Below are 22,764 nucleotides of genomic sequence, written 5' to 3'. Positions count from 1 at the left end.
ATAACAGGCAGCGAATAAACATGTTCTGGTGTTTACAATCTAAACGCTGTGACACGTTTTCATTGAAATTCTAAATGCCTTGACGCGTTTAAAGTTACACTATGCAGAAATCGCTCCGTCATTTTCTGGTTGCTAAAACTCTAACAATTTGCCTAATTTCAGTTTATGTGACAAAATAAGAGAGTATAATGTAGAGAATCATTGTACCATCTAAATCTTTGTGAAATATGGTTTCCATAACCAAAAATGTTGTTGTTTCAGCTGCTTGAAGCTGGTGTACAAAACTGAAAGTAAAAATAAGAAATCTACCCCTTCTTCGTTATATATATATACAAAACTATTCTTCGTCCTGACCCATCCTGTCTCAGCCTCCAGTATTTATGCTGCAGTAGTTTATGTGTCGGGGGGCCAGTTTGTTATATCTGGAGTACTTCTCCTGTCCTATTCGGTGTCCTGTGTGAATCTAAGTGTGCGTTCTCTAATTCTCTCCTTCTCTCTTTCTTTCTCTCTCTCGGAGGACCTGAGCCCTAGGACCATGCCCCAGGAATACCTGACATGATGACTCCTTGCTGTCCCCAGTCCACCTGACTGTGCTGCTGCTCCAGTTTCAACTGTTCTGCCTTATTATTATTTGACCATGCTGGTCATTTATGAACATTTGAACATCTTGGCCATGTTCTGTTATAATCTCCACCCGGCACAGCCAGAAGAGGACTGGCCATCCCACATAGCCTGGTTCCTCTCTAGGTTTCTTCCTAGGTTTTGGCCTTTCTAGGGAGTTTTTCTTAGCCACCGTGCTTCTACACCTGCACTGCTTGCTGTTTGGGGTTTTAGGCTGGGTTTCTGTACAGCACTTTGAGATATCAGCTGATGTACAAAGGGCTATATAAATAAATTTGATTTGATTTGATTTGATATATATAACTCATATTTTTTTGTGAAATTGGTCGGGTCCCCCAAAAAGTTACATATTGCCACTTTAAAAAGTGTTACAGAAAATGTTCAGTTATGTGTCCAGATCCTCAACACTTGGTTTTACAGCGTGTGTGCATGCATGTGCACACACGTTATGTTGTCCCAATAAGACAGCGAGCAAATCCTCCCAGAAACAGCCAGTCATCCCCCTCGTGTCCCGTGTCCAGCCCAGCGAGGCACATGTGGTTCTTCTCCAGGTGTTTGTTGACATCCACTCAGGTCCTGATAGAGCTGACCTTTACTGACGGAGTCTGGGGGAGGGGTCCTGGCACCCCTTCAGACGCTCCCAAAGCCTGCACCCCTCAGATCCAACCCCCTATCACCACCCTCACTTTGAAGAGACACCTGGGACTGTCTCCCCCATCCAGTCATGACGGGGGAAATTAGAACCGGATGACAGGTGTGGAGGGATTGCACATGCAGCAGGAGTTTTATTAGGAGTCAGATAAACAGAGCCAGGGCCAGAGGTCCGTGGCAGCCAGGGGAAACAAAACAATTTGGCCCAGTTAGGAAGGTACAAATGGGGAAGGTTGGTATTAGTAGATTATTAAATCAAATCAAAATCTAATTTTATTTGTCACATGCGCCAAATACCTTACCGTACCGTAGACCTTACCGTGAAATGCTTACTTACAAGCCCTTAACCAACAATGCAGTTCAAGAAATAGAGTTAAGCAAATATTTACTAAATAAACTAAAGTAAGAAATCAAATAAAAAGTAACACAATAAAATAACAATAATGAGGCTATATACAAGGGGTACCGATACCGAGTCAATAGGCGGGTGTACATGTCCTCTGTATCATCACAACTTTTGGTGATATTTCAACAAAGCTATTTTGTGGTAAGTTGATGAAAACATTTGAAATTTTGAAAAGTTTTTTTAAATATACAAGTAGGAAAGCCTCAAGATAAATAATCCACTTGTTTAGACAGAAACATTTTAATACTTTTTGAGTAAAGTTGGGGCAACTGGCCCCTCCCCCACCTACTAGGAGGTATCTGTTACTCCTTTATGGTTAGCGCTAGTTTACGCTAACTTGCTAGCTAGGAACTTCATTAGTAGTAAATGCTAGCCAGCTAGATAGTTAGCATAAACTGCTAGGACGGCTAGCTAGCAACCTTACTACTAGATCGTCTGAGGTAAAATACATAAAAAATATAACGTAACTTAATTGCAGTGGTAAATGTTTCCACTAGTGACTGATAGCTTTACAGTTAATGTTACTTTATAGCCCTTTGGCTATTTTACACAGCATTGTATATCATATAGCTAGCTAGATAGCTAGCTACATTTTTAAGAGAAAGCTTTTCAATTGGCATCTCTCCCCCTGTTTTAAATCACAGGAGGGGTCTGGTTTAGATGTGAGCAGTGCAGGAGGTAGGTTCGTGAGTTGTGCTCCAATTTTACTGGGGATAGTTTTATTTGTGACATATGTACAAATTACAAATGTGCAATAGCAGAGCATAAGCGAGTTGCCACATCAATGTTACACTGAATTAATTGGTGAAGTTATTGTTATTAAATGTTATATTCCAATGAATACTTTTTTTGTATGAATTAAAAACAACTATTGAAAACCTTTTGCTCCTGAATGTCATTTTAAAGACTGCTGATATTTAAAATATTGTATTATTCAAATCATATTTAGTGCAATTGTACATAATGGATTGTACAGAAAAGAAACAACAAAGAAATTTAAAAAAGGACTTTACAAAAAATAGCCATTTATTTCCCTTTATAGTTTATTTGCCTAAGCATGACCTTCATCCACATACCATTTCTTTCCCCAAACCTTGCTTTTTTGTGTCAGTGTCAGCAATTAGAGGGGGGTGCTGATTACCCCCCTAGCACCCTATGCCTACAAATTAATCGAAGAGTAAATCTCGGCCTAGCCTGCTGCCTACCCATTACCAAACCCTTGTTTAACTGTATACATTGATTTATTGGTTCATACTGAATACTGTACTATCCACCGTTTCTTCTGTAATTGATTTCTGTGGGTGGTGAACTGGGTGGTTAAAATTGACCGATGTAAAAAATCTATCGAAACAGTCCAATTCACTTCTAGACAAGGCATGCAAAGATGTATTCCCTTTAGCCTACAGCCCACCGCCCACAGCCAGGTACAAAGCGCCACCGAGACGATGATTTTGTTGTATATGGCACGTGTTTTAAATATTTATTCACGTGCACAACCGACGAACTCAGCGCAACCCGGATCGCTCCGGCGGGCGGCTGGTGTGATAACCGACTCCGCCTCTTCTCCCAAAGTATAAATTGTACTCACGCAGCCGATAGAGTGTAAAACAAGAGACTGGAGAGGAGACCATTACCAACGAAAAGAAATAGGTCAATAATCTCAGACATGGGAGACCAGATGCGCTATGCCATCAGTGTCCGGATTATTGGAGTGATGCATAAAGAGGCATCTAAAATCAAGGTAAACCACTATATACATTAATAGTGTAATGTGTGTGTTGTTTGTGTATTATTCCATTTGTGTGTACATAAAGTTATAAATGTTTCCATATATCTGCATTCGTTGAATTTTTGCATAATTATAAATGAATGTCATTTTTTAAAATTCTACAGATGTTTATGACCTCTGTTCTGTGGTCTGATGAGAGTGAAGTCATTGTCTACAGATCATTATTGGATTTTAAGGAGTTTCACGTAAGTTTAAAACTTAACCTGTACACCAATAAAGAAAATAAAAAAGGATTGATTCATCTTTATCAGCGGATGTGTTGACAATTAGTCCCTGCTCTTTTTTCAACAGAGGCAATTGAAGAAGAGGTTTCCCCTTGAGAATCCTTTCCGCAAGAGAGACAGAGTGATTCCCAAATTCAGAGGTAAATCAACAACATCACACTAGTCTCATCTTTGCCTCACAATCTACCCCCAAGCAATTTCAACTCTCCTTCATCACTCTCCTATCTCACCTCCTCCTCGGGTTCATGTTGTTCTTCTTCCTATTTTTGTTTTATTTTTTTGTAACCTTTATTTAACTAGGCAAGTCAGTTAAGAACAGATTCTTATTTACAATGAAGGCCTACCAAAAGGCAGAAGGCCTCCTACTGGGACAGGGCTGAAATTAAAAATAAAATAAAAATATAGGAAAAACACACATCATGACAAGAGGGACAATACAACACTACACAAAGAGAGACCTAAAGACAACAACATAGCAAGGCAGCAACACATGACAACACAGCATAGTAGCATCACAACATGACAACAACATGGTAGCAGCACAAAACATGGTGCAAACATTATTGGGCACAGACAACAGCACAAAGGGCAAGAAGGTAGAGACAACAATACATCTTTCAAAGCAGCCACAACTGTCGTAAGAGTGTCCATGATTGAGTCTTTGAATGAAGAGTCCAACCTCAATGAAAAAGTGTAACCCTTCAATTAAAAAATATAGAAAACATTTTCCATTCTTTCTCTATACTAAATATGGAAGACATGTTCCTTTCTTTCACTGCAAATACGGAGTGCGGAGCTGACCTTTTTCATTTTCCTCTTCTGTCTACCTCAGCCATAGCTATGAGGAGAAAGATCCAGAAGAAGGATCCTAGTTGGTCAATGCGTCGGATGAATTTACTGGAAAACTACTGTAGCGAGCTGCTCAGGTGTGACCCCGTGGTGAGCTGCAGTTCAGAGGTCACCCAGTTCTTCATGCCCAAAGACCACGACCTGCAGGCAGACTTCACCAAAAACAGGTAAACACTTTACAAACATCCCTCCTTTTAATGTGGGCGTTTCAGCCTATCAAGTCATTTTTCAGCCTTCTAATTTCACTACACTTATTATTAAAAACGTCCTGATTGAGACCGTCTACTCTACTTACTAAATGACAACTACATTTTAAGCACCTAGCACTCAGGCCATCTCATGAAAAATACTTTCAAAGAGTTGCAACTTGCAAGGTTGCCTCTGTTCCTCTGTCTAAAGAAACACACAGCAGACAGAGATGGGCACAAAATGACTAAATACAATTACAAAATAGAATAGAGATGCATAAAAATAAATGACAAAATACTTAAATACTTAAAATACAGAAATACATTTGCAAGTTGCCTACCGAACAGCAACAACATTCTCAGTAGGCTATTTTGTGGTAAGTTGATGAAAACATTTGACATTTTGAAAAGTTTTTTAAAATAGACAAGTAGGAAAGCCTCAAGATAAATAATCCACTTGTTTAGACAGAAACATTTTCTGTCTGGTTACAGAAACGTTTTAGTTGCTATGACAGTGATATGTTGTTGTTTATCTACCTCAGTTGAATGCACTGACTGTAAGTCACTCTGGATAATTGTCTGCTAAATTACCAAAATGGAAATGAACTGCAAAGCACACTGGGTATTATTATTATTAGCCTTGTTCCGGGGCGAAGCTCATTACAATACTATTCGGCATGCTTTGCAATTGTTAATTTTTACATATACATTTATATTTAGTTTAGCAGACGCTCTTATCACACAATAGTGGCACCCGAATTCTGATATTAATGCAGGGTGAAAGGGGGGCACAAAATTGTGAACTGCAACAACAAAAGAAGTATAGAAAAGTATTTTGTATTTTGAAAATACAAATTACAGCTCTCGAAAGTATCTTGTTACAAAATACATTGGAATGTTCAGCCCAGTGTAATACAAATTACGTAATACTCAGAAGTAATTGAAATACATATTTAAAATACATGTAACAAAAATACTGCCCATCTCTGCCAGCAGGTAAAAACATTAACAATGTCTGTTTGTCTCCTCTCCACAGCGTCATGATCCTACCATCGGGGGATGGGCTGGAGGACATGAGCGGGCAGCGTCTGAGCCTGGGCAACGTGACACACCCTTTTGTGAGCCAGTCTTACTGCTGTGTGGGGCCCTACAACACCAAGGACACTAAGAACAGGCCCTTTAAAGTGGCCTTGGATGAGAGGCTGGATGTGCTCATCAAAGACCCAGCAGGTTAGAGTCCTCTTTGATTTAGTTTACAATTTTAACATAGGTTAGCCCACATTTAATTTCTCCCTCCACTGTTAACCTGGGATAGGCTCCACTTTCAAGCTTTGTGTGGAGAAGCATGGAAATCAAGACTAGTCTAATTAAGATACATTTGGAGGATGCAAGTATCTATTATCCCCTGTCATTGTAAATAAGAATTGGTTCTTAAATGGCTTGCCTAGTTAAATAAAGGTTAAATCAAAAATAAAATAAATAAAAGTAATCGTATATAATGTCTCTGTTTATGTGTGTTCATTCAGGCTGGTGGCTGGTGGAGAACGAGGACAAACAGTTGGCCTGGTTCCCTGCTCCTTACCTAGAGATGTGTGAGGCAGAGAAGGATGGAGATGAATTGGATGGAATTCCCTTGGGGGGTAAGATACTTTTAAATCTATATTGATACATATCCTGTCCACAGTCCAAACTTAATCACAGTAGATGTTGTGAAAGTTTGTTTAATATACTAAGCCTACGATGTATTGCAGTTGGCTTATGGATAAAACCATTCCAGACATTCAGTTTTGTGGTTAGAAAATTCCATAGCCAGCCAGGCACTAGGGGGAAGTCCTGAACTAGATACCATTTTTTTATTTTTTTATTTCACCTTTATTTAACCAGGTAGGCCAGTTGAGAACAAGTTCTCATTTGCAACTGCGACCTGGCCAAGATAAACACATAGCAGTGCGACACAGACAACAATACAGAGTTACACGCGAATAAACAAAAGTACAGTCAATAACACAATAGAAAAAAAGTCTATATACAGTGTGTGTAAATGAGGTAGGATAAGGGAGGTAAGGCAATACATAGGTCATCGTGGCAAGGTAATTATAATTTAGCATTTAAATACTGGAGTGATAAATTACCCTCATCCCAACATAGTAGAGAATGACCAGTGATGTATATAAACCCTTATTTGCTGATGCTATGTATTGGCCATTGAGAGGCTTTGAAGCCACTGGTCGGCCATATTGGCACTCCCCAGTAGGAGCAGTCCTCCACTGAGTACCACCGTATGAGTCATAATACCCATAAAACCTAGTGGTCAAATAGGGAATTTTTGCACCATTCATTTTTCCCATAGGGGATTTTAGAAACACTTAAAATAAGTGCTGTTTCGTGTAGGCTTACGTTTTGATAACTGTGTGTAAATATCTCTAGGACAACATGACTTTTATCAATATAGCCCCCCGCCCCACACACACAAAATGAAATGCTAGTTAGCTGCTAATGTGGCTATCAAACAGAACTACAAATGCCATTATGATCTGGATGAGTCGAGGCAAAGGTAAGAATCTCTGTATTAACTATCAAATGTTAACTAAATGTACAGTACACTGAACAAAACTATAAATGCAACATACAATCATTTCAAAGATTTTACTGAGTTACAGTTCATATGAGGAAATCAGTTAATTGAAATAAATACATTTGGCACAAATCTATGGATTTCACATGACTGGGAATACAGATATGCATCTGATGGTCACAGATACAGTACCTTAAGAAAAAATGGGCCTCAAAATGGGCCTCAGGATCGCATCACAGTATTTCTGTGTATTTAAATTGCCAATCGCTAAAATGCAATTGTGTTTGTTGTCCGTAGCTTATGCCTAACCCCACCACCAACATGGGGCACTCTGTTCACAACGAAGACATCAGCAAACCGCTCGCCCACACAACGCATTACACACACATGGTTTGCGGTTGTGAGGCCGGTTGGACGTACTGCCAAATTCTCTAAAATGACGTTGAAGGTGGCTTATGGTAGAGAAATAACCATGAAATTCTCTAGCAATATTTGACATTTACATTTGAGTCATTTAGCAGACGCTCTCATCCAGAGCGATTTACAGTAATGAGTGCATACATTTACATGTAATCTGTTGTTACTCCCCAACCCTGGTAATGATCATGCAGTATAGTAAGCTTCTTGATATGCCACACCTGTCAGGTGGATGGATTATTTTGGCAAAGGATAAATACTCACTAACAAGGATCTAAACAAATTTGTGCACAAAATTTAAGTGAAATAATATTTTTGTGCGTACGGAAAATGTACCTGTTAGCAAAGGTGTCAGCTAGAGATGACATACAGGAGCTTTCAGGGATTTGTTGTTTTGCATCATGTCTACTTTGATGATAATTAGCATTTTCGAATCAGAGCGTAAATAGTGCCGAATATATTGATAAAAGTCACCTTGTCCGAGAGAGATTTACATGCTTATCAAAATGTCATGCCAGGGTAAGTCTACACAAAACACAGGCCTTATTTTTAATGTTTCTAAAATCCCCTATGGGAAAAATGAATGGTGGAAAAACAATTGGAACTATTTCCCTGTTCGACTGCTGTGTTTTATGGGTATTATGACTCCACTGTGAGGCTCTATATGATTGCATGTATTGAAGTATATATTTCTTGTTGTTGTGGGGCCAGTAACATTTGTAATCTAAAACAATTCTACTTAAAAAAAAAAACTTTTTCATGTATTTTTCATTTTACATATTTATGTTTAGCTCACATAACATAATGTAAAAGTATGCATTAACGTGACTGTAATAGAATACATGTGGCAAAATGAATGTAGACATTAGTAAATGCATTTCTATAGTTTACAAAATATGCAGGCATGGTGACTCCAACACAGCGCCTCCTGTCAGACATGTAGTGTATATACATCATGGAGAATGACAGACTGAGATTGCATTCCAGATTACAAGATTGCATTACAAGACATTCTGTCATGGTTTTGAGATTTCTCAAGATCCAATATCAATAAATGCCCTGAAGGCTTGCTGTAGATGATGTAGAAAGGAATCTCTGTTGTTTTAACCTGCTTCCTGGTTTGTCCCTCAGGAACGCTCTACTGCGCTGTGAGGAGTTACTCCACTAAGAAGCATGACGAGGTGCCTGTTCCTATTGGCTCTGTGGTCGAGGTGCTGAGGAAATCAGACGACGGATGGTGGCTCATCAGGTATGTTAACTTGTAGCCTGACTATCTGTCTGCCTGTCTGCCTCTCAGAATGCTACACAGACAAAGCAACCAACACTGCGTTTCATTGTCGGGTCTGTAATACAAGACAATGCAAAGAATCTACAACCTCTCATTGTCTTAGCCTAGATAGTGTGGCAGCAGGTATGGGGGAGGAACTGTTGAATGCATTGTCGCTCCAAACGTGATTATGGCCACCAAAAGTTAATACCTGAAATAAAATGACATAAATCAGGGAATCCTGTGGTTTTCTTACAGAGGTATTTGGTAACTAGTAAGGAGAGTAGGGATAACATAACACTTGTTGGTGTTTCCCTTTGACAAATGACGATTGATGGTGATGGTGACGAACGGCGCCACTTTCAACGTTCTGACATGAGGGTCATGACCAGAAGATGTCCTCTAATCAAAAACAAACTCTTTGAACCCTGAGTGACACAACTCTTTTCCCCTCCAGGTATAAAGGCAGAACGGGCTACTCTCCCTCCATGTACCTGCAGCCTTACAACAACCCACGTGCTGGCCTCCACAACCTGCAGAGAAAGCTGCACAGCTCCTCTCTCAATCTGGCAACCCACATGGACAGCTCTACTCTCAACTTGGCATCCAGCAGAGACAGCCAATCTGGCAACTGTTACCCACCCACACTGTATGAGGAGACAGGGCTGCAGCAGCACACATCAACCCAGCCCAGGGATGATCCGTACCGGGCCTCCTGTCTCCAGAAGACCCGCTCTCTGGAGCTCCTGTCTGAGACCCGTCCCGACATGGCCGTCCCTCCATCCCAAAGAGAGAGAGAAGACCTTGAGTCAAATCCGGATCCAGCAATCCGCAAGAGCAGCATCAGCTGGACCAAGTCCTCCAACTCTGACATCAGCTCGTCAGGCCGGAATGTCAGGACGTCTTCTTCCAGCTGCAGTGAGGAGGAGCCCCAGAGCCCCCCAAACAGCCCCAGGTCTTCACCCCAGCTAAGGGAGCGTAACAATGGCTGCAGCATCCCAGAAAATAGTCTGTCATCCAGCCCTATCTCCAGGTCTGAGACTGGGTCCTGTAAGATGCCCACCACTGCACCCAGGGTGCCCCCGCGACCCAGAGCCCAGGAGATCCTGACCCGGTGTACCACCATGACCCGCAAGGCTGCCTTGGCCTCCAGAGGGAGGCTGTTCTCCCTGCAGGACCCTGTCCAGACCCACTAGAAAGGCTGGGAGCGGTGGCGGGGGAACTGGGAGATGGGGTTAGGGTTATGGGGAGCCGTGGGTTGTGGAGAGTGGGGTTTTTGGGGTTACACTATTCTCTCCAGGTTGACTTTACATGAAGCGCAGTACTTTGAGTATGGCTTGCCATACAAGGGTTACATTGGCATAAAAATGCCTATTCTGTATGTTACGTTAACCATAATTCCATCCAACCATTTTTATATGAGTAAAGTACCTGTTGAATAAAAAAATCACTACAGGACTGATGGAAACAGTATAATTGTTAGTAAACTTTCTAAATCTTGACAGAACAAAATACGTAAAACAGGGGAATAAGTTTTTGTCTGTGAAATACACTACATGACCAAAAGTATGTGAACAACTGCTTGTCGAACATCTCCTTCCAAAATCATGGTCATTAATATGGAGTTGGTCCCCCCTCTGTTTCTTTACCAGCCTCCACTCTTCTGGGAAGGCTTTCCACTACATGTTGTAGCAGTACTTCCATTCAGCCACAAGAGCATTAGTGAGGTCGGGCACTGATGTTGGGCGATTAGGCCTGGCTCACAGTCTGCATTCCAATTCATCCCAAAGGTGTTAGATGTGTTTGAGGTCAGGGCTCTGTGCAGGCCAGTCAAGTTCTTCCACACCGATTCCGACAAACCATTTCTGTATGGACCTCGCTTTGTGCACAGGGGTGTTGTCATGCTGAAACAGTAAAGGGCCTCCCCAAAACTGTTGCCAAACAATTGGAAGCACAGAATCGCCTAGAATGTCATTGTCATGCTGTACTTGTTTTTTGAATTAGTTAAATGAAAAAATATATGACAAAGTGATTTTTATGTGCACTACGTAATTACGCACAGCTTTTCATTTTCATGAAGCCAGTTTGATGTTAACAGACAGAAGGTGAAATGTGGATATTTTTTGGGTGCGCATATTAAGATATTTGCTTGAACATCTTTCGCCAAATTGATGTAACTCTAGCTAGTGTTGAACTTTAAAATGTGCTGACAACTTTCTGATGTTATTTATCATTGATAAACTATTGCTATTTAATTATACTTATTTAAATTAGCATGAAATGCTCACAGGTACTAGTCTTAACCTTTTAAAGCCACACTCCTTAATTTGTGCATACCCTTAAAGAGTAGGCCCCAAACTAAAAAATAATAATTTGACATGCAAATAAATAATACTACTCCTATTACTACACGGTAACAGCTGAAACAAGCACACAAATGTTCACAAAAATGTCCCTTTTCTATTTTGAGATGAAACATTATATTCTGATGATATTTTCAATGCACCTTTCCTGTCTGATTTTAATATGAAGGAATGAGACACGGTTGTCTCTGAAAGATACGGGATGACACAGAATTAAATATAGTATGCTTGTATGATATCATTTGTATCTACTTTGCTTTAATATTGTAGAATGATTTTCATTATGATGTTGAAATTGCGCATTTGTTTCCGGAGGGGCATTTTCAAGAGGGTTCAGTTTCAATGTATTATTGAAATGCATGGAAATGCTCTCGTTCTACCCCTTTAGAGTTGACCAATGACTGGTTTGTTTGTTGTAGCCTACATATCATTCTTCTATTGGTGTCTGAAGTCACTGTTATTCCATACTGGAATTTTACTGTAACTATTTATCATTACTCTCTGTATGCCTTATATGCAATCAACATTATCCTATAAACTTAATTCAATGTATTTGTCTTCTCTCTTTCCAAGTCTTATTTTTTTACAGTGGTCATGTTTCATATATCTTCCACCTGTATAGTAATTATGTATTGTATTTTACAGTATTGTATTGTACTTATGTATTGTAGTGGTCCTGTACGTTGCTCAGTTCAAAAGAGCATGGCGCTAGCAACACCAGAGTTGTGGGTTCAATTCCCACTGCGGTCACATACCAACATGTGTGCACTGTTGTCACTTTTGATAAAGGTGTCTTCTACGTAATGGTTTATATTACGGTATTACAGTACCATATTTCCCCCCCACCCATCAAACAGGCCCCAGCAACTTCATTTTGGACACATGTTTACTGTATAGGGGATGCATTTCTTTCTTGCTGTGGACTTCCTGGATAATTGGCGTATTGGTATTGTATTACTGCGCTATAGGAGCTTTTTGCTGCACCTGTACGAGACCAATAAACTTTGATTTGATTTGTTACATGTTTTGATTTGTTACAAAAAATATCCGATTTTTTTTGTTCAACTTAATGAAAAGTCAAATCATAGTAGTAATCGTCATAGTAGTACATTCAAGTATAAACAACTGAAGTCAGAAGTTTACATACAGTTAGGATGGAGTCATTAAAACTAGTTTTTCAACCACTCCACAAATGTCTTGTTGACAAACTATAGTTTTGGCAATTGTGATAGTGAATTATAGTGAAATAATCTGTCTGTAAACAATTGTTGGAAAAATTACTTGTGTCATGCACAAAGTAGATGTCCTAACCCTCAGGACATCTACTTTGTGCATGACACAAGTCATTTTTCCAACAATTTTCCAACAATTGTTTACAGACAGATTATTTCACTATAATTCACTATCACAATTCCAGTGGGTCAGAAGATTACATACACTAAGCTGACTGTGCCTTTAAACAGCTTGGAAAATTCCAGAAAATTATGTCATGGCTTTAGAAGCTTTTGATAGGCTAATTGACATAATTTAAATCAATTGGAGGTGTACCTGTGGATGTATTTCAAGGCCTACCTTCAAACTCAGTGCCTCTTTGCTTGACATCATGGGAAAATGTCAGCCAAGACCTCAGAAGAATAATTGTAGACCTCCACAAATCTGGTTCATCCTTGGGAGCAATTTCCAAATGCCTGAAGGTACCACGTTCATCTGTACAAACAATGGTACGCCGTTATAAACACCATGGGACCACGCAGCCGTCATACCGCTCAGGAAGGAGACACGTTCTGTTTCCTAGAGATTAATGTACTTTGGTTCGAAAAACGCAAATCAATCCCAGAACAACAGCAAAGGACCTTGTGAAGATGCTGGAGGAAGCAGGTACAAAGTATCTATATCCACAGTAAAACAAGTCCTATATCAACATAACCTGAAAGGCTGCTTAGTGTTATGTACCTTGCTCAAGGGGTCATCGACAGATTTTTCACCTAGTCAGCTCAGGGGTTCGAAACAGCAACATTTTGGTTACTGGCCAAACGCTCTTAATCGCTAAGCTACCTGCTAGCTTGCTTAAACTGAATAATTAAATGCATTCCTTAAATGCATTCAGAGGGATTGCCATGACACTTTCCGGCATTTTAATGTGAGATTGTAGATTTGCTTCTAATTGTGGTGAGAATAACCGTATGTTATGTAACTTGGTTGTTTTAGGCAGGTAGCCTAGTGGTTAGAATGTTGGGCCAGTAACCAGAAGGTTGCTGGATTGAATCCCTGTGCTGACAAGGTAAAACTCTGTTGTTCTGCCTCTGAGCAAGGCAGTTATCCCACTGTTCCCTGGGCGCTGTGGATGTCGATTATGGCAGCCCCCCCACACCTCTCAGATTCAGAAGGGCTGGGTTAAATGCGGAAGACACATTTCAGTTGAAGGCATTCAGTTGTACAACTGACTAGGTATCCCCCTTTCTCTTTGATCTCTACCAGTCTTGTCTGTCCTAAGGATTAAGTCTCCTTGGCCTGGACACTGCTAGATGATAAATGAGTTTGTCTCTCAAGTTGTTGTCGTTGGTAAATAACCTCTCTCTGCATGTTGAGAAAAGGCCTTGGTTAACATGACTCATACTACAGTAAAATGGATTCTTATTTTCGAACATAAATGTCTCTTAAACGTATCATACTCAATATAAATCTTCACGGACAATATATGTTTTTCTTTTCAAAACAAGAAAACGAAAAAGCAGTTTATGACCCATTTATTAGTATGTTAAATAAGGAAGGTATTCTCATAGTTTCTCTCTGAGGAATAGAGTACTCACAGCAGCAATCCATGCCTTATCACAAGCAGATTATAGTAGCCCACTATATCTAGATAGTGAAAAATATGTCAATAAAACAATAAAGGAAATATATAAAAGAGAAGAATGTGGAGTTTCCAATTCATTACATCTCTGATTGCGTCTATAATTCCCACTATTGCTACTAAACAAATCAACAGTGTACTTTAGGAGTGGCATTTGCGGTCAGTAACAAAGAGTTAATTGTGTTGACATTATGACTCCATCCAAACACAAGGAAGAACACTGATAAAACATGTAGATGCTGGGAAGAGTAGATACATTTTGCCACATGGCATAGTGCCATGCTTGCTTATTGCACACAGGTGTTGCTAAAAGAATGACGGCTTATTGGGCAAATGGGAACATATTTAATGGAAAGGGACGGCAAAGAGGAGGGAACGTTCCTGACGGGAATTGTTTAGGGATCAATGATTTACTGGTGGGAATGTTTTTAAGGGAAGGTTTAAGACTGTAAGAAAGATAATAAAGATTTGTATGCATCAGGAGATTATTCAATTGAACTTTAACCTAACTCATTGCTGATATATAAAAAAGCATTCCCATGTCTCCAATTTACTGGATGCCTGTAACATTTTTCCAGTAAGTGAGATCAGTGCAACGTACTCAAAGCATGTCACAAGTTGGCATCCATTTAATTAAGAATAAAGGAGGGATCAGCATACATGTGGCGCTTAAGAAAGGTGACTTAATAAGACCAGTCAAAGCATCATCTCAATCATCTCACTCGACAGGCCAGGTATCTGCAGATACCCGTCACACAGGCGTCAATAATAATCAGTATCCAGAATTCTCACACTACCAACATTGCTGAGTAACAACTTCGCCCTGTCTCCATCCTTACCAGATGTTTAGAAACATTTAGCCAGTAAGTGAGACCTGTGCATTGTCTTCCTAAGCATACGTAGCAAGTTGGTGTGTTTTCAAGATTCATAATCCACATAATAATTTACATTTACGGGATTATTTTCCTGCAGTAGCAAACTGGCTCAAATTAAAATCCTACATTTGTAAACACCACAGGTTTTCAAATATGCAAAATAATGGCACGCTTTTAAAAACCTTGGTTCTCATGAAAACCTTCAGCCAATGTCACAGACAAAAGTTCTGAAATGCATGATATATAAAGTAAACTACAACATTAAGTTGGCTGTTACTGCCTTTAAAAGGCCATTAAAATTGAAAGCGTACTTTTTATTGAATAGAGACCTCAGCTGAGTTCTGAAAGAAGCCTATTCATAGTAGCCCATTCAATGTGACAGTCAGTCAGAACAATAGCTAGAGAATGTGTTTGGTTTGGAAGCTCTAGAGCCAGCCGCCATTCAAAGCCCTACGTCCGTTTCCATGGCAACATCTAGTCAAAGCAGTAAAGAGAGGTAGAGAAAAAAAGACCCAGGTGGTGAAATCACTAGCTCTGGACATTATCATGAGTTTTGAGCCAAACAGTAAGTACTATAGTGTGGGCCCTAAAACTTCAGAGAAGAGGAATGACATGGAGCTGAATGATTACTGGTCAGTTGATGTCTTATTTCCAGGGTGTTTTAGCAGTGTATTGTTGTGGCTCGGCACTAATGACTATTTGTTTGTGTATGTGTTTGTGCTGTTGACATGTAGGCTAGTCCTAACTAAGGGAGTGAGGGGCTGAGCTGTGGGAATGAAAACAGTGGCAACTGTGACCTCATGACAATTGAAAATAGAGCAGGGGAAATATGGTGAGTTAGGAAATGTAAATTATAATGAACAGTGACTTTACGGATGGAATATGGATTATGATTTTCGAGAACAACTTTGTGCCTAGAGAGCTACTGGTATCCAAATATACATCTGCTGGTTGATATTGAATGGGGTCATTGAAAGGAACACATGGAAAATGAAATATAAAAAGTGCCTGGATGTTGTAAATCGTCACCCACGTAACATTGTTGGGGGGGATTTGATTCTTCCTGTGTTCCTTTTCACGGATTCTGATTTATTATAACAAAGTGGCTTTGATTTGACTAACTTACTGCTTTTGACATTCCTTTGATTCAGAACTGCCTAAAGTAGTGTGTGTGTGTGTGTGTGTGTGTGTGTGTGTGTGTGTGTGTGTGTGTGTGTGTGTGTGTGTGTGTGTGTGTGTGTGTGTGTGTGTGTGTGTGTGTGTGTTACGACGTGGACCTGTTTGTGGACGGTCCAGACTATGATCTGCTCTGCACCATCTGTAGATCTGTCCTGAGGTGTCCTGTCAGAGTGGCCTGGAACCATTTCTTCTGCAAGATCTGCATCCTACAGTGGCTCAGGAGGTACAGTACACTGGGTCATGTCCTCAGTGTAACCTTAACTGGTTATTCATAAGAAAAGGTAGTAGCTGTGTTATTATGAAAGGTATGAAGCAACCTGTTTCTGGGACACAAAATGTTGATTTTTGGCACATTTTCACAGTGCTTAAATATGATGACCATCTAGTTTCTTCAGGTTTCTACTGTGGAAGTGTAACATTTTATTTTATTGATTCAATTCTGCTTTCTCTCTAGACAGGAGACACGTCCCTACTGTAGGAAACCTATCAGGTCCAGCTTTATGTTTGTCATGTACAAATTGAGGAAAACTATCAGCCACCTCGGGATTAAGGTGAGTCATGACAGCCTAATGTTGCTCAATGTTTCTTTTACAAAGTAATGGGTTTCCTTTTTCTCAAGAAGCAATGTGTGAGGGTCACACAATAGGCAGGAAATTAGATTTTTCAAGCATAGAGGAACTCATGGGAGGCTTGTCAAACTTTTGTTTTTGTTTTAGGGGTGTTGTGTTGTTTATTGTTGGGCACAGGAGAGGGTAGTTGATTTTTTTACTGTCTACATTCATTTTTATGGCCTGTATTTTTTCCATCCTTACACTCTTAGAAAAAAAAGTGCTACCTAGAACATTAAAGGGTTCTTCAGCTGCCCACATAGGAGAACTCTTTAAGGAACCCTTTTTGGTTGCAGGTAGAACCATTTTGGGTTACATGTAGAAACTTTTCTACAGAGGGTTCCTCATGGAACCAAAAAGGGTTCTACCTGGAACCAAAAAGAGTTATCCTATGGGGACAGCCGAAGAACCCTTTTTTCTAAGAGTGTTGCCAAATTTGCTCATCTGCTTGTATGTGCCTCCTCTATATCAAGGTGTGTTGGTACTTCCCTTATGCATTACTTTTCAGCACATCAACTTTTATTATAAACTGAGCCCTGAAATCTGATTGGCTGAAAGCTGTGGTATATCAGACCATATACCACAGTTATGACAAAAAATGTATTTTTACTGTTGTAATTATTTTGGTAAGCAGTTTATAATAACAATAAGGCACCTCAGGAGTTTGTGGTACATGGCCAATATACCACGGCTAAGGGCTGTATCCAGGCACTCCGCGTTACATCGTGCACAAGAACAGCTCTTAGCCGTGCTATTTTGGCCATATACCACACCCCTCGTGCCTTATTGCTTAAATATACCACAGGTCTATACAATCTAACTGTCTATCCTGCCCTCTATTCACCATTCATAGTGACAATACTGGTAGGTGGATTGTTTGTCCAGATCTGCAATAGGCTAATTAGCAATCATACCACACATAAATGCCTTCAAAGCTGCATACATTTTCAATATTAATCCATAAGAACAATTAGGAATAGATGATAGGCAGGTTAGAGGCAAGGTGCCTTTATTGTTCATGAAAAAACAGTGAAGACCTAAGACATGCAGTTCAGAACGCTTGATCTTGTTTAGGGACAATAAAATTATCACACCTAGACCAGCCTACAACACCACAATACAATGATCCTACCTAGACTAGCCTACAACACCACAATACAATGACCCTACCTAGACTAGCCTACAACACCACAATACAATGATCCTACCTAGACTAGCCTACAACACCACAATACAATGATCCTACCTAGACTAGCCTACAACACCACAATACAATGATCCTACCTAGACTAGTCTACAACACCACAATACAATGATCCTACCTAGACTAGCCTACAACACCACAATACAATGATCCTACCTAGACTAGTCTACAACACCACAATACAATGATCCTACCTAGACTAGCCTACAACACCACAATACAATTATCCTACCTAGACTAGCCTACAACACCACAATACAACGATCCTACTTAGACTAGCCTACAACACCACAATACAATGATCCTACCTAGACTAGCCTACAACACCACAATACAATTATCCTACCTAGACTAGCCTACAACACCACAATACAACGATCCTACCTAGACTAGCCTACAACACCACAATACAATTATCCTACCTAGACTAGCCTACAACACCACAATACAACGATCCTACCTAGACTAGCCTACAACACCACAATACAATGATCCTACCTAGACTAGCCTACAACACCACAATACAATTATCCTACCTAGACTAGCCTACAACACCACAATACAACGATCCTACCTAGACTAGCCTACAACACCACAATACAACGATCCTACCTAGACTAGCCTACAACACCACAATACAACGATCCTACCTAGACTAGCCTACAACACCACAATACAATGATCCTACCTAGACTAGCCTACAACACCACAATACAACGATCCTACCTAGACTAGCCTACAACACCACAATACAATGATCCTACCTAGACTAGCCTACAACACCACAATACAATGATCCTACCTAGACTAGCCTACAACACCACAATACAACGATCCTACCTAGACTAGCCTACAACACCACAATACAACGATCCTACCTAGACTAGCCTACAACACCACAATACAACGATCCTACCTAGACTAGCCTACAACACCACAATACAATGATCCTACCTAGACTAGCCTACAACACCACAATACAATGATCCTACCTAGACTAGCCTACGACACCACAATACAATGTATACTTGCATTATTGTTTTCAAGTGAGTTTCTACTAGAGGCTGCAGTGAAAATGTCATTTGAATAATGGTGCAAAGGCCTTGTGATATTTCATTCCATTTGGATTAGTTGTGGGTCTACCCTCGGCAGTTTATACGTTCTAAAAAGGTACTAACAGGCCAGTCTAGGCTGTATTTTTACTTCTGATACTGAGATGTGCTGTCTGTTGAGGATCGTAATTCTCCCAAATCATCCTATAATAATAAGGCCACATATGCCCCCAACAGGCCTAGATTTTAAGGAAAGCTTAACAAGCGAACTGCTACAACCACCAATCTGAGAAACTGATCCTAGCGCACCTAGAACCTAACGCTTCATTAGAGCCCAAATGTGTCATTTCATCTTCAAAATGTAGTGCCTTTAGAAGTGGCATAAACACAGGTACAATGTTTCAATCTGATTAGGCCACTTCAAAAGTCTCCTGTAGGCATGTGCACATTCGTCCAAAATACAATTCCTGCATGCTCAAAATGGCTTGACATTGACACCCTAAAGACTCAAATGCGCTAGTCCAGTGTCAGTTTGATTATGCTGCACATCATGGTTCAACAGCAGCCCCAAGCATCTAAAGAATAAGCTAAAGACCATCCAAAACAAGCCTGTAAGAATTGTGCTCAAATTCTCCCCTTGTGGAGGTCAAACATTTTAAGCAGCTAAGCAGGCTATCTGTGGGGAAAAAAAGAGTAGAATTAATTGAACTTGGTCTGGTCCACAGAATTATTATGGACTCCAGATACCTTTCCAAATATGTTTTATTTGTTAGAGATGTTCACCAGCATAATACCAGAGCCAGAGTCTCGACTACTCACTGTTTAAATCCATCTGGTAAGAACACATTTTTATAGACCAATTTGTTGAGTGGAACAAACTACCACAGTAACTCAAAGCCATGCCAACCATAATCACGTTTTAAAAGAATGTCAAAATCTGGCTAATGAGTGAACAGTATAAGCTTTTTGTCTGTATCTATGTAATGTGTCTGTATCTATGTAATGTGTCTGTATCTATGTAATGTGTCTGTATCTATGTAATGTGTCTGTATCTATGTAATGTGTCTGTATCTATGTAATGTATCTATGTAATGTGTCTGTATCTATGTAATGTGTCTGTATATATATAATGTGTCTGTATCTATGTAATGTGTCTGTATCTATGTAATGTGTCTGTATCTATGTAATGTGTCTGTATCTATGTAATGTGTCTGTATCTATGTAATGTGTCTGTATCTATGTAATGTATCTATGTAATGTGTCTGTATCTATGTAATGTGTCTGTATATATATAATGTGTCTGTATCTATGTAATGTGTCTGTATATATATAATGTGTCTGTATCTATGTAATGTGTCTGTATCTATGTAATGTGTCTGCATCTATGTAATGTATCTATGTAATGTGTCTGTATCTATGTAATGTGTCTGTATCTATGTAATGTATCTATGTAATGTGTCTGTATCTATGTAATGTGTCTGTATATATATAATGTGTCTGTATCTATGTAATGTGTCTGTATCTATGTAATGTGTCTGCATCTATGTAATGTGTCTGTATCTATCTAATGTGTCTGTATCTATGTAATGTGTCTGTATCTATGTAATGTGTCTGTATCTATGTAATGTATCTATGTAATGTGTCTGTATCTATGTAATGTGTCTGTATCTATGTAATGTGTCTGTATCTATGTAATGTGTCTGTATCTATGTAATGTGTCTGTATCTATGTAATGTGTCTGTATCTATGTAATGTATCTATGTAATGTGTCTGTATCTATGTAATGTGTCTGTATCTATGTAATGTATCTATGTAATGTGTCTGTATCTATGTAATGTGTCTGTATATATATAATGTGTCTGTATCTATGTAATGTGTCTGTATCTATGTAATGTGTCTGCATCTATGTAATGTGTCTGTATCTATCTAATGTGTCTGTATCTATCTAATGTGTCTGTATCTATGTAATGTGTCTGTATCTATGTAATGTGTCTGTATCTATGTAATGTGTCTGCATCTATGTAATGTGTCTGTATCTATCTAATGTGTCTGTATCTATGTAATGTGTCTGTATCTATCTAATGTGTCTGTATCTATGTAATGTGTCTGTATCTATGTAATGTGTCTGTATCTATGTAATGTATCTATGTAATGTGTCTGTATCTATGTAATGTGTCTGTATCTATGTAATGTATCTATGTAATGTGTCTGTATCTATGTAATGTGTCTGTATCTATGTAATGTGTCTGTATATATATAATGTGTCTGTATCTATGTAATGTGTCTGCATCTATATAATGTGTCTGTATCTATGTAATGTGTCTGTATCTATGTAATGTGTCTGTATCTATGTAATGTGTCTGTATATATATAATGTGTCTGTATCTATGTAATGTGTCTGTATCTATGTAATGTGTCTGCATCTATGTAATGTGTCTGTATCTATCTAATGTGTCTGTATCTATGTAATGTGTCTGTATCTATGTAATGTATCTATGTAATGTGTCTGTATCTATGTAATGTGTCTGTATCTATGTAATGTGTCTGTATCTATGTAATGTGTCTGTATCTATGTAATGTATCTATGTAATGTGTCTGTATCTATGTAATGTGTCTGTATCTATGTAATGTATCTATGTAATGTGTCTGTATCTTTATAATGTGTCTGTATCTATATAATGTGTCTGCATCTATGTAATGTGTCTGTATCTATGTAATGTGTCTGTATCTATGTATTGTATATGTATCTATGTAAATAATAGGGACCACAATGGAAATAAGTTCCCAACTTTATTGTGCATCCCAATCACTTAACTGTGTGTATATACAGTGTCCTCCTTAATTATTGAGTAGTGAAGCATTTCTTTATTAAACTCCAGCACTTTGGATCTGAAATGATACAATGACTATGAGGTTAAAGGGCAGACTGTCAGCTATAATTTGAATTGTTCGTACATGTTCGCCCCAATTTTAGGGGAGAAAATTGTGAATATTCACGAGTGAGAAAGTTACCAATGGGGGTATGATACTAATACCTCTGTAACTTTCTCACTCATCATTATTCATTCATTCAGGATTATCCGTAACCATGGTAGCATCCACATTCATGTAGAAGTGTTCAGAAACACATGATATTCTTATTTACAATAACAGTGACTCCGAAATGACACAATACATTATTTACCATTCATTCTAAAAGATCATCTGAAGCACAACCAAAACAAACAGAAAAATCATCCAATAGATTTGTAGTCACAAGCTTGATGTAGTCATTGATTGCTATGAATATGCAAATACTTAACTTTAATAAAAATATAAGTGAATTTGGCCCAATACTTTTGCTCCTCTAAATGTAATTTGTCATTTATAAACGGTTCACCCAATATGGATGAAAAGACCCTCAAATTAGAGCTGACAGTCTGCACTTTAAATCCAAACGTGTCAAATATAGAGTCAAAAGTACAAAAAATACTTTACTGTCCCAATAATTCAAATGGTTGAAAATGTAATTTCCTCCTAGTTGATCGTTGCCTGCAGCCGGCTCTGATCGTAGTGTAAATGATACAGGCAAGGAGACTGAGCTCGTCTGTTCTGGTCGGCGAACCCTCAACAATTATGGTTATTTGGGGTCATAAAAATGAG

At 39.1% G+C, this 22,764-nt stretch overlaps 1 protein-coding gene across 1 annotated transcript; it reads left to right on the top strand.

The window, feature by feature from the left end:
- Positions 1-3,236: 3,236 nt before the first annotated feature.
- Positions 3,237-12,370, top strand: LOC149974517 (NADPH oxidase organizer 1-like). The gene is made up of 8 exons (XM_090212768.1): positions 3,237-3,419; positions 3,572-3,652; positions 3,759-3,831; positions 4,524-4,707; positions 5,765-5,958; positions 6,255-6,368; positions 8,852-8,969; positions 9,445-12,370. The coding sequence occupies exons 1-8, from the start codon at positions 3,345-3,347 to the stop codon at positions 10,181-10,183; spliced, it is 1,578 nt and encodes a 525-aa protein (XP_090068894.1). The 5' UTR covers positions 3,237-3,344; the 3' UTR covers positions 10,184-12,370.
- The last annotated feature ends 10,394 nt before the right edge of the window (positions 12,371-22,764 follow it).

The sequence above is a fragment of the Oncorhynchus mykiss genome, chromosome 20, assembly GCF_057628025.1.
Source record: "Oncorhynchus mykiss isolate SJ-2025 chromosome 20, ASM5762802v1, whole genome shotgun sequence".
Classification (NCBI taxonomy): domain Eukaryota; kingdom Metazoa; phylum Chordata; class Actinopteri; order Salmoniformes; family Salmonidae; genus Oncorhynchus; species Oncorhynchus mykiss.
Note: the sequence above shows the minus strand (reverse complement) of the source record. Positions and strands in the feature narration are given on the sequence as shown.